Source organism: Psittacula echo, assembly GCF_963264785.1.
Source record: "Psittacula echo genome assembly, chromosome: 3".
NCBI classification, from domain to species: domain Eukaryota; kingdom Metazoa; phylum Chordata; class Aves; order Psittaciformes; family Psittacidae; genus Psittacula; species Psittacula echo.
In genome coordinates, this window is record NC_137736.1 from 55,949,914 (window position 1) to 55,963,179 (window position 13,266).

The window sequence follows — 13,266 nt, forward strand, 5'->3', positions numbered from 1 at the left end:
CCTGCCCAGCCTGTATTTGTGCTTGGGATTGCCCCGATCCAGGTGTATGACCTTGCACTTGGCATTGTTGAACTTCATCAAGCTGGCATTACGCCATCTCTCAAGCATATCAAGGTCCGTTTGGATGGCATCCCTTCCCTCCAGTGTATCAATCAAACCACACAGCTTGGTATCATCGACAAACTTGCTGAGGTGCATTCAGTCCCACTGTCCATGTCATTGACAAAGATGTTGAACAGGATTGGTCCCAACACCAATCCTGTATCCTTGAGGGACACCATTTTTTGTCAGTCTCCAGTTGGACACTGAGCCATTAACCACAACTCTTTGCATGCAGCCATCCAGTCAGTTCTTTATCCACTGAGTGGTCCATCCATCAAATTGATATCTCTCCAGTTTAGAGACATGAATGGCGTGTGGGACAGTGTAAAATATTCTGCACAAGTCTAGATAGATGACATCAGTTGTTCTTCCCTTATCCACCAACACTGTGGTCCCATTATAGAAGGCCACCAAATTTGTCAGGCATGATTTGCCCTTAGTGAAGCCATGTTGGCTGTGACCAACCACCTTGTTATTTTCCATGTGACTTAGTATGGTTTCCAGGAGGCCCATGATCCTGCTGGGCACCGAAGTGAGACTGACCTGTAGTTCTCTGGGTCTTCCTTTTTTACCTTTTCAAATGAGAGGACACTGTATCAGTCCCGGTCACACAAAAGAGCTTCCGGTAGCCCATTTTTGTATCAAAGCCTTCCAGTAAGAGGCACAGTTTGACAGGAAGCAAGGCTCATTCTTTCTGCACATCTAGCTCTTCTTGCCCTTTCAGGAACAGAGAATCAGATATGAAAGAAAGCTGCCAAGTGCATGTCAATTTAGCTCCTACAGAGTCCTCGGTCTCATGTATTTTTCAGCCAAGACTATCTATCTTCACTAGTGCTGACAGGAGAATCACTTCTAACTGATGTCTGAGCCAGGAGAACACCAAGTCTGCCAGGAATTCACTACCAATACATTGCATGAGACTTGTGGAGAGAGCAGAGCAGTCAGTCCTATAGTTGGGCTTTCAATAAAGCCTAAACAATATGTGCTGAGCACGTACAGCAGTATGACCAACAGAAGACCCAATAATTTTTATACTGCGTCCTAGCTGTGGAATCTTTGCTGTACAAAGAATTTTACAATCACGGAAAACTTGTTGTAGGTTTTGGTACACAGGTGGAAGAAGATGAGTACAGGTAAAATTGTTCATTTGGTCCTATCATGTGCCAATTCATTTTCACACAGAAGCTGGCCTGGTTGTTTCAAAGTGGCAGCGGTTCAAGTGTGAAAGGGGACAATTATGCTTTAGTGGACTAGTTCAGATTTTGACAGAATCCAGGCAATTACAGGCCTCCAGGAAACCAGGATCTGAATCAACGGGATGTTTAAAATGGGATGGATTCAGCTTCAAACACCTGCATTTACAATGGAAGTGACTGTATATGAGCCTGTTACAGTCACTGGAGAACTGCCCAGTTCAGTCAGTGGCACCCACACTTTCCAACTCACCCTAAAATAGACACTTAGACTTTTATGGATGCTAAATACACACCTGTAGCAAAGAACAGGCAAGAAAGTCTGTACTTATACCCAAATCCTGCTACTTAATGCTACTGCTTTGGAAAAAAAGGTTGCATATTCATATAGATCTTACTTAACAAAACAAACAACAATTCAGTCTGTATTTACAAATCACCAGTTGTTACGTACCCAACATGGGCTTTTGGGGACAGGTCTACTTATCTCGGAGGTAGTAAAGAGATTTTGTACGTACTGAGACCAACCAGTGGAAGTAAGGTAAGAAGACCTATCTGAACATAGCCTGCATGATCAGCCAAGTTCTTTGTTTCACCTCTAACAATATGGTTCACAATTTCTGGCCCCTGTACATTACATGAGTGTTAGAATTACCCTACATTCTTTGCTCAAACATTTCCTAAATACCGTGCCAAATTATCCCTTCAGCTACACTTGCAACACTTGTTTGACTGTCCTGTTTGTAGACCCCATCATATGTTAACTTGATCAACAGCTACAGACTGCCATATCCTTTTTTATTTTTAATCTATAAAGGCAATCTTAAAAAATAGGCATGCAGCTTTATCTCAATTCCTTTGTGCCTTTGTGGACTGAACAGGAGAGGAAACATTCAAAAAAGGCTTTCACAGAAAAGAGAGATGAAAAGATAGAAAGTACAGATTTTAAATAGAATATATATAGATATACGTGTGCTGTAAAATGCCAACCAGACCAGACAGATTTAATACAAGACCATCAAGCTTTCTGAAGACTGCGGGGAATCTCTGCTGGGAATCTGTCCTATTGTCTACCACAAACACCTTGTGCCAACATTTGAGGACAGAAGGGAAATGACTGACTTTCCTCTGACTTTCACAACAGTTATGTGAGACAATTACTTCTAGAAGTAGATGGAGACCAGAAGCCATTGTTTGTCAATCCTGGATGTAGACAATATCTGAAAGATTTAAAATTATAAATGAAATCAGTTTATGTGTTATTTAAATTTAGACTTGATCGGGCACTTTTTGCAGTCAAAGTTCTATAAAAACATAAATCTTCACCATCTTCCCATAACTCAAGGGCAAGCTACCTGCAGTAGGGCCCTCTGGCACAGGATAACTCCACAGTACCAGGATGCCTGCTAGAGTGGTTAAAAGGGGCTTTGCAAGAGCTGGTTCTCTATGGCCATGCACCATCTGACAAAAATTGTAGTCTAATGAAGTCAAGGTTCCCTGCTAGGCATCAGCAATATTTCAGTAACTGTTTGCATGCATGCTTTTCCTCAATGATACGTGCAAGTTAGCATTAGCTCACCAAGGGACAAGTTACCTTGTGGTGTTGGGAGATAAGAGCATGCACATGGGCAATAACTGAAAAGTATAAGTTGTGCAGAATGAATTCCTGAACTGTTCTGTTGAATTCTTAAAAGGTGTTGCCATAGCTTTGCTAATCCTTCTAAAATATCAGGTTTGGAAATATTAAGCTTACTAGGAAAGTCTAACATATATATAATATTCTAGCTATTACCCCATCAACTGGAACCTCTTTAAATCCAGTTGAGGATGCTTACTCTGCCTGAAATTTAAACCAGCCTAGACAACTTATCAGTGGAACTACACAGGTTGGGTTTCAGCTGACCTAAGGTTTTGCTCACATAATGCTGACTATCTTGCACACCAATAAATGAAACTGCAAACCGCTTCATTTTGTACTGTAACTAGCACAGAATCACTCTTCAGATGCGGAGAGCTTTTTGTCAATACCGGCCCACAGCCATACTATTTCCATAAACCTGACTGCTGCAGAAATGAACTTTTTTAAAGACCACAGTGACTAGTTTCAGTCTGAACTGGGTTATTACACAGATGATAGTGGCTGGTTTTATGCAAACCTTATCTAAATTAGGGTGAACATTACTAACACCAGCACAGAATCCTCACTTTGCTAAGGTATGGGTAGCAAAGGTGAAGTTTCAAGTGAATTAAATATCAACTATCAGCAAAACTGCATAGTCCAGGACAGACACAAGAAATGTGAAGGAAGTAATTTACAGTTAGTTTCACTACTTAGCAACTTCTGAAGAAAGAGTACAGTATTTCCTTGTGATGTTTCTTTGCCTGTCACCTATACATTTAGATTTCACACTCAGTAAGTCTTGTTGAATCTTGGAAACTGCTCACTTGCAGTCTCAGGCTGGAGAAGAGAAGCACTCTCTAATAGGCAGAAAAGATGGGATTATTTTTCTTCTCTCTTGAATAAAGTTGCTTTTATCTAGATTGATATAGCTAACAAGCCCAACAGGCATGTACTCCTCCACTACACCAAAGATGATAATGCTTCTACATTTTTCTTACTGAAAAGAGTTTTTTTACCTCTCAATGTGAAATCCTTGTGGAGAGAATACACTCTTGTTTTGCCTTGCCCTAACTATTTGAGGTCAGAGCTATAACTACCATAAGGTTTACCTTGACTAGATGTACTAAGATAAAGACTGAAGTTTGTCTCCACAAGAGTTTTTTGATTAATACAGTGATTATAATGTAACTCTTTCATTGTAAAAAATGTGCCATATTTTGCAGTGAAAGCATACATATTGTTTTCTATGCTCTTTATCTGAATACTTGGTGAAAAATAAGAAATAAAGAACAGTTTTATTTTTCTAAAGCAAAATGCCATAGAAGGTCAAGAATACTGCAGCTAATAAGATGTTTTCAGATTTGTTTCGTTTGCTCAAAGTACTTGTACGCATAAGTGCACAGAGTGTAAAAGTCTCATTTCCCAGATGTATTTATTCTTAAAAGAAGATGAGCTAAAGCCTAGCATGAAATAATGCCCTTGTGATAACATAACTATGGGCTCAGCAACAGTTTCTGATCTTTGCAATATACTCAGAACAAAACAGCAGAAACAGAAAAAGAAATTGGCAAAAAGAAAATGGAAGACCAAATACAAAGAAGTTTCTTAGAAGACTTTGTTCAGATCTTGGCTGAGGGAACCAAACCCTTGGCTTTTAGAGATGTAACCCTACAAGCTAAAATTTGCATGAAAGTTTATTGCAAGGGTGAGAAAGAACCATCCAGAAAAAACCTGCAACCTCTTTTGGTAAAGTCCCTGTTCAGTTTAAAGAATATGCAGTCAGAGATGCACTCATTTACATTCCTCAGTTTGGTGAACAAGCATCTGCAGAAGTGTTTCTCTGAATTGCATCAATGACAATTTAGGAACAATAACTGAAATGTGTTACAAAAGGGCACTTTTTCTTCTTGTCCCTGATATTAAACCCCTTACTCTACCTAGATATCAAAGTGTTTGTCACTTTTTCTACAATTCAAGATGACTGGCTCCTGGCTTCTCTTCTTCCAGGTCCTTTCTTCTCCTCATACTCAGTCTACAATAGAAATTAAGTGTCTGTTGTTTGTTCTTGTCTAATATTCTTTCATTTCACTAGCAATTGAGACAGTCCTGAAGGAGCTGAATTCCCAGCAGGAGCAATGCACACTGAGGGTCACTGAGTTTTCTCCATTGTTAACTACATTAAGGTAGACATAAACTACCCTCACACTTTTGCTTTTATTGCTGCTTTGTAATAGTATTAAACTGAACAAGTAGAAAATTTATTAAAAAATAAAAATAAAAAATGCAGTCTTTTGAGAGATGAAATATATTCTTCAGCCACATTTGCATTGATTAAAAACTGTTAATACTATTTCTCTAAGTGCTTACAATAAAATCTGTGCTTTCATTGTGGCTCATTCTGAATCTGTTTGCAATTCAGTTAAAATTGCATTGCAGTTTGCAGGTTTTTTTCATTTAATCTGAAACCAGCCATCCTACATTCTTCAGCTGGAAGGGTGAGTTTACAAAAGTGTATCTATATCAAAGAATTTATGAATTTTTGATTTTTTTTTCCTTCCACACAATAGTGCTTTGGCAAGTAGTGAACCAAAAACTATGAAGCAGAATACATTTTGGATGGCTGCTGTATGAGAAGTTCTGAGGTTTATTTTTCCATCTCAAATCACAAAACAAATTATAAACATTTTTATAAAATGGTAATTCTGGTTTTCATTAAGCTCACAGGCTTTTCAGTCTTTTTCACACGTGCACTTGACCGACAACAGGAAAAGAATATATGCAAGAGAAGAAACACATCAGTTTAATTTAGTAGTCCCCTAAAAAGGAAGTAGACACATCTTTATTGCAACTGTTCCATGGCAAAGAAATAATACTCTTCTGATTTTTTACTGCTTGATTTTCAGTATAACCTTTAATGTTTTGTCATCTTTTGTCAATTAGAGAGGAAGGAATTACTGTTTCTGTCAAAAAGGCACCAAGCAGCTGTCGCCTTCGCTTATGGTTACAGCTTGGATGAAAACCTGTGTTAATGAATGTCTAAGTAAGTGAGATTTCTGTGCAGAGTGCCATGAGCTGGTGAGAAGACAAGTGAAAAAATCCTACCTGGATTTAGCAAGCGATACTTCAGAGGCTGTAGGTGCTCTTAGTACCTAATATAAAACTAAAATATATCCATCCACTAAATGTTTCAGAAATGAGGCCAGCAGAAAAGCTTAACATTTCTCTTTTCATCTCAGAAGCTTGGGGACTGATGCAAATAGTAGTAAGACAGGATCTTCTCACTTGAAGAATTCTCACTGAGTTTTTGTTTCAGTTTACCTGTATGTCCATTTGTTGTAGTTTAAATATAGCTTTCTCCAACATAAAGGCAAAAGCACATCTTTGTAACAGGGATATTGATGTAATAAAACTATATTCTTACAGATTATGGATATGAAACCTTAGCTGAGAGTTGATTTTTTACAGTCCATGATTTTTTAGAATCCATTCAAGCTCCACTGATTTGAATTGAAAATCTGAAATTGAAAGGAAGCAACTCATAAAACGTAAGGAGAATCTAAAACTCATAAAAATTACTTTCTCATTTGATTTATGACATTTTTAAGTTAAACCACACAATGCAGACAGAGACTGTGGTTGCAGTGGGGGAAGAACATAAAATTACCCTGAACAAGATGAAAATATAAATCCAGTATTAACTAAACCCAAACAGATGCAATAATGGGAGAGGTAAAGTAAGTTAATGCTACGTTGTGGTTCCAGCAGCTTGACCTGGGCATTTAAAAAGCAAAGCATCACAAATAAGGGTGACTCAGAGCAGGGATTTTGCTAGCCCAGCAATCCTGAACACGGAATTCAGAATTACAGCCCCAGAAGGATTTGGCAAAAGGAAAGACAAAGTTGGAAGAAGGATTTTCTGCACTACACATCTCCCCAAGAGGCTCCTCGCTCTCAAGAATGACTTGCAACAAGTCTTGTTTACTCTGCATGCCCTATCTTCCCCTGGAAAGGACACTAGCAAACCATTGCATCATTCTTATTTTGCTCCTTCTGATAGACATCTTCCTTACTATGGAGACTGGAGAGTATGCCAAGGGGACCTACCCTTTTTGGAGAGCTCTTGTAGGCACTTAAACACAAAGCCTGGTGCCTTTCAAGCTCTCTTCAAAAAGGTGCCTAAATTTGAGAGGCACTTATGTTTTGCTGATCATAGTGCTCCACAAAGGCATAAAAAGACCTTTAGCCAGGCCACGACATGGTTTTCATTACTACAGCAGCTAGAAAAAACAAGTTTAGAACAAAATAGATTTGTGATCAGCCCTAATCCAAACCTGAACATAAGAGATATTCAATAGCTTTATGACCAGTGTGGTAGACTTAATGGAAATTTTCACCTAGTCCTACCTCCCAAGTACATGTAGTTTCTATTGGAATAGTATCTAGGATTTAGATCCCTTATCCTGTGAGAGCAAATATCTTTCACTTACAAAGGCTTTATTAATAGAGCTTTGTAGGTACTTTCATATAAATAAAAAAAGTTTATTTGTTTTGAGAAATTTTAGGGTTGTTAGGCACAAAGGGGTGCCACTTGAGAAGGATTTTTGAGGAAATAAAGTTCATGAATACGTATTTACTATAGTAAGTCATAGATAAAAGAGTTGAAATAGAAGTGTTAAGGGTTTTTCCAAGGGCTTTGTGTCAGTGAGCCATTTTTCAAGTTCCTCTGAAAACTGAAGAGTTGGTTTCATTCTTGATATAGCTCCGCTGACAAGAACAGAATTTCATCTGCAATGGATTTGGCTCAAAGGGCTTTTTGCAGATGTGATCATGTGATGTGCTCATTACTTGGAACATGTTTGCTTTGTGTCACATGCATGATATATTATGAACACATCGCTGATTGTTTTGCAGTTCCTATTTTCTTGTGCCTTTTCCTGGGCTTCCAACAGCTCAGCTGGAAGCTCCTGGAAGACCGGCAACATTAGTTAACATCACTTGTTTGATGCTGACTCTCCTTCAGAATACTTTCAGCTGACATTTGAAGCACTATGTCAGATTGATCAGATCAAGAAACAACAGAAATAAGCCCCCACTGAGCTTCTTGCTGCTGTACCTATACTTTTTCTGGGTCTGCACTCCTTTTATTTTTAGAGTTGAGTATCTCTTTACTGCACTACAGCCTTCAGTAGACTTCACCTTCACCAGATATCAGGAATCACCAACAGCTATTTTGTGAAAAGTCTAGCAAGTTACTCAGTAAGAGCCTCTGTCAGAAATCACAATTTTTGTCAGAATGGTCACTTCCAGCTAGAGTCAACCAGCACCAAGAAAAGAAGAACTTAATGAAAGTAAGCATGCATGCGTATGGCACATTGAGGCATGAGTTCTTGCTTGCAGCTGCTAAATGCTGCTATGCTGTATGAAATAAATGAGCTAAACCATAACTATTGTGTCTGCCAAGAAAGATCTATATAGGCCAGCCAGTGAAAGAGCGGTTTTACATCAGAATTACAGGTGATGCCAAAAAGACCACTGCAAAGAGAACATTTTTTAACAACTTAAATCTTGCAGAAATTGAAACTCAATAGCCGTTCTCTTTGTTAGAAGAGGGTTTGTTACTTCTGTAGGCCTGGTCCCTTCAGCCTGTAAACCAGTCCAAGCAAATGCAATCTGTCCCTTGTTCTCAGTTATACATGGTGCTTTTTATATATTCTGTTTATGTCATGAATATACCAAGAATAATTGATTGCATGTTCTCCTTTTCCCATTGGAAATAAGAAAATATAAATAAAATATATAATCTGTCAAGCTATATATGACTTTTTTTTTTGTTTTTAGTTTGATTAATAGAAGTACATTCTTCATTTCTGTTTTGACATTTCTTTTCTCTCTTGACATTTGTCCTCCAGGTTTTTAAGCCAAGTGTTCATGATATGATCCAGCAGGCTTATAGGGATCAACAACCCCCTTGTGAATAATGGTTAAAAACGGATCCCACCTGGACAGTGAAACACTGGCAATGCTCCAGAATAAAGCTATCTCCATCACCCTCCCAGTTGTGTATACACTGGTGGCTTTGATCAGCATCCCTGGCAACTTGTTCTCCCTTTGGGTACTCTGCTGGCACATCAAACCCAAAACACCTTCTGTTATCTTCATGATCAACCTAAGCATCACGGATCTCATGCTCGCCAGCTGCTTTCCCTTCCAGATTTCTTATCACATCCAAAGCAATCACTGGACCTTTGGCAAGACTCTTTGCAGCCTTGTGACCGTGATGTTCTACTCCAACATGTATTCTTCCATACTGACCATGACCTGCATCAGCATCGAGCGGTACATGGGTGTGGTATATCCCATGAAGCTGATTAAGTGGAGAAGAAAAAGATATGCCCTTGCTGCCTGCCTAGGTATGTGGATGTTCTTGCTACTAGCCTTCTACCCACTAGAAAGCACGGATCTGACCTACGAAGTGAAAGAATTGGGGATTATAACCTGTTTCGATGTCCTCAAGTGGGATATGCTGCCCAACTTTGCAGCCTGGGTAGCCTTTCTCCTCACGCTATTTGTCGTGCTCTTCCTGATCCCTTTTGTTTTAACAGTTGGATGCTATATTGGCATAATTCGGAAGCTTATTCAGACATCGAGCAGATATGGTAACAGGCAGAAGACTAGATCCATATACCTGGCAATAATAGTCCTTCTGGTATTTGTCACCTGCTTTGCCCCCAATAACTTTATCCTACTTGTGCATATGATCATCCGCCTGTTTTATGGCAGGAGTTTGTACCCTGCCTACAAGCTCACCTTATGCTTCAGTTGCCTCAACAACTGCATAGATCCCTTCATTTATTATTTTGCATGCAAAGAATTTTATCAGAAATTCATGGAAGTGTTTCGCCCTAAGGTTCTGCTCAGTGACAGTTTGGAAACCAGAAGGGAAAGCTTATTCTCTGGAAGGACCATGTCAGCCAGGTCGATGTCAAGCGGACCTGTGGATGGGTTAGAGGGAGTAAAGGTCTATTTGCAAAGGCGAGAGAGTGTTTTTTAGCCTTAGAGATCCCTAGAAGAAAGGCATGAGATCCCTCAGTAGACACAGAAAACATTTCTTTTTGAATAGCTACCCTCAAAATACCTTGCTCCAGTGACAGACCTCAAGCCATACTTGTACTTCAGGTTTTTTTGGTAAGAAACGGAAGCATTGGAGGAACTGAGTTTATTCAAGGCACTGAAGCAAATCCAGTATTGATTAATAGGTGTTGGCCTGGAATTAGTCCTACTGCATGAAAGCAAGGGATAAGTTTAGAACAAAAAATACTTCCAGGTTGTATGACCTCAGTGTTTAACCAAAGGCTTGTGATTCTCAGTGAATGTGAAATATTACTGTATATGAATTAGAGTATACACTGAAGTTGGATTTGGAATGAGTTATTTTCATAAGCAATGTGTTGAGTTTTTTGTTTGTGGGTTTGGTTTTCCGTTGTTTGTTTTGTTGTTTTGTTTTTGGTTTCTTTTTAATGTACTGCTTACTCTCTTGTATTTCTATAAAAGAATGAGAAAAAATGGCTTGTCATTCTACCATTAATGCATAATGCATAGCCACTGTGAATTTACCACAACAGTCACCCAAATGTTTATCAGAACCAAACCACACTAACCTTTGAAAAGTTTAGGTTGACTTATTCATTTCAATTTTAAACAGCAAAATATCTCATACAATGAAGGGAAAGCAAGAGCTAGTAGTTTGAGACTACTTCAGCTGGTGAGTGGATATTTTCATTTGTTGAAGTTACTAATTTCTCAGGACAGTGGGGAGCAGTTGATTTAAGAAAACAGATTTTTTTCACATTGACCTACTACAGTGACAATGCTGCTGCTCTTATGTGATTGGTATCAACAAGTCATTTTCACCAGTTCCCTACAGGCTATACACAGAAGCACCATCCCCCTCAGCAGAGAACTTAGCTTTATATAGTGTACAGGCAGCGAGTTTACCTTTCTTATGGTGATAGTATTGATTATTGACCAGATTTTCAGCCGGATATATGAGAATTCAATCACAGACTGGAGTGATTCTGTGTCAGCAGAAGCTAGCTAAAATCCTGTTCCTATGGCCAGATGTCAGAAATGTACTTCTTTCAAACAGACAAACAGAAAGAAAAGTTAACAAATGAAGCAAGGATTGAGAATGGGAGATGGACCAAATACTCTGGAAATAGGTTATGGCAGGTTGATGTGCAGTCCTGTGTTTGGGACTCCACCCTGAAATATCCTTCTCCAGCTTGTTTGCATATACTATGTCATGGTTTAATCATTCTCACAATTCAACAACTGCCTGTGTGCTTGGAAAGACAACTGCTACATAATATGTGCTGAGGACAGAACAAGGCAAAGTTTTTTCTGTAGTATTTACAGCTTTTTAAGTGCCTTTGGGCCTCACTGGCAGAGAAGAGTCAATAAACACCTGACAGCACCATACGAGCTTCCCTTCACAAGCAAGAGAAAGCTATATGGTATCCTTTTGTGCACTGTCACTCCATTCAGTGCTGAGCATGAGGCTGTCTTTGACATCGTGGATAGTTGGTTCAGACATCACATGCTAGGTCTGCCTTGAGCAGGCCTGTACTGATTTCTGAGCTCCTGTGCCTAAGTAAAAGGCAACACCCAAGGCCCCTAAAATCTGACTTTTTTCTTTGTATATGACATGATTAAGGCACAATTTTCTACCACTAATCACCATGAGTTTCTTCACAATAGAAGCTGGATAACCACAAAATCAACAGTGAAATACTTGTATGTCCTACATTCTGCTAAATTATGGTCAGTTACTGGAGAAGGATAAATCTGAGTGGACCTAGGACCACCTTTTAAAAGCCATCTGAAGTGTTTTGTGGCATTTCACAGCATTGGTTTTAATTGATCTGCAATTTTTCTGCCCACAAGGCCAGCCCTAGTGATACAGAATCCGTCCAAACCTCCCCATCAATTTGCCCGGAAGGTACCCTGCACTACCAGCCTCTGTGCTGTGTGCATATGTGCCGTGAGATGAGCTTGCTACTTTAAATCACCTCACATGTGCTAAAAGCGTGTCCATTGAACATGTTTCTGTATGAGTCTACCTTGCTGTGCAAGCCCCTTGACCATCCACTTTCACAGAATTCCAGCTTTCTCTCTACCAAAACTGTTTTCAGCATTTTGCTGTGGCAGGAACATTTCTGGAGGTTATATTGAAATCTCTCTCCTTTAAAATTTATCTTTTTTTTTTTTTTTTTTTTAAGCATGTCAGTATTTTTACAATGAAAATCATTACTTCTCCTAGCCCTAATGCAGATTTTCACCCTGTTTTATCTTGAACCTGATATTCAAGCACCTAGTGCCTCCTAAAACATGCTGCAATGTGCCTGATCTGCAACTGACACCAAACAGCCAAAAGGGCAGAAACTGCACTTTGGACATCATCTGCTATGTTTTGAAAAATACTGAATTGCTCCTTTTGCAAGAGAGAAAAGATGCTCACAACTGACTGAAAATGTTCTTCTGTTCAGCCTCACACAGCTCTTCATAGCCCTTCATCCCTCTTCCGACATAGTCTAAAAGGGAAGAGGAAGGATGGCTCATTCAGGTACCTCTTTCTGCCATTTTACCGACTAGCCGTTAGTCAGCTCAGATTAGGCAAAATTCCCATTTAGGTGAGTGGGATTATTCCTTGAGAAAGGAATATCTAAATGAACCCAACAACAGCCATCTTTCAAGTCCAATGGTGTACACTGTGAAGTTTTGAAGAGTTTTGTCAGAGATGAGAAGAAGAAATTGTTTTTAAGTGTTCTTTGACACTGGGGCATGCCCTACTGGGGCATCATAAGGTAGGAAGACTTCTACCCTCCTTGGTCAATGGGTGTGAGTTGACATACATGTATATACTTATAAACATGTACACATATATGGAGATTGCCATTTTAGAGGTTATTGAGAAGTTCATGACTATATTGCCTTCGACTTAGGGAATATGGGTCCTGCGCAACATGCTTACTTAGTTGCCTCTGTGGTTAATGTAATTTTACTGAGAAGACATGAATATATAGGCTTCTGTTTGAGTTTTAGCGGGTGTTTTTTGTGTTTGGTAGGGTTGTTATTTTGTTTTAATTATTGTTTAGCAATATAATCTATGAATGTGCTTGGACATTTTTGCATATATAAGAACAATAAAAAACCCAAACCAAACAAACATAAAAAGATGATTTAAGATTCTTCCCTTTGTTTGCACCTGCCATATGACAAACTTCTAAGCTTAGCAGAGGGCAGGGAAACCCAAGTTATGAAATAAAATTAGAAGCAGAATCATAGAATCAT

General features: G+C 39.1%; 1 protein-coding gene across 1 annotated transcript in view; it reads left to right on the forward strand.

Annotated features, from left to right (window-relative positions):
* The window catches only part of P2RY8 (P2Y receptor family member 8), a 31,115-nt gene extending 20,467 nt beyond the window's left edge, over positions 1-10,648 (forward strand). Inside the window, exon 3 of the mRNA XM_080613222.1 lies at positions 8,826-10,648. Coding sequence (XP_080469348.1) covers positions 8,894-9,967 — 1,074 coding nt within the window. The 5' untranslated portion in view covers positions 8,826-8,893 and the 3' untranslated portion in view covers positions 9,968-10,648. The remainder of the gene's footprint in view (positions 1-8,825) is intronic.
* The last annotated feature ends 2,618 nt before the right edge of the window (positions 10,649-13,266 follow it).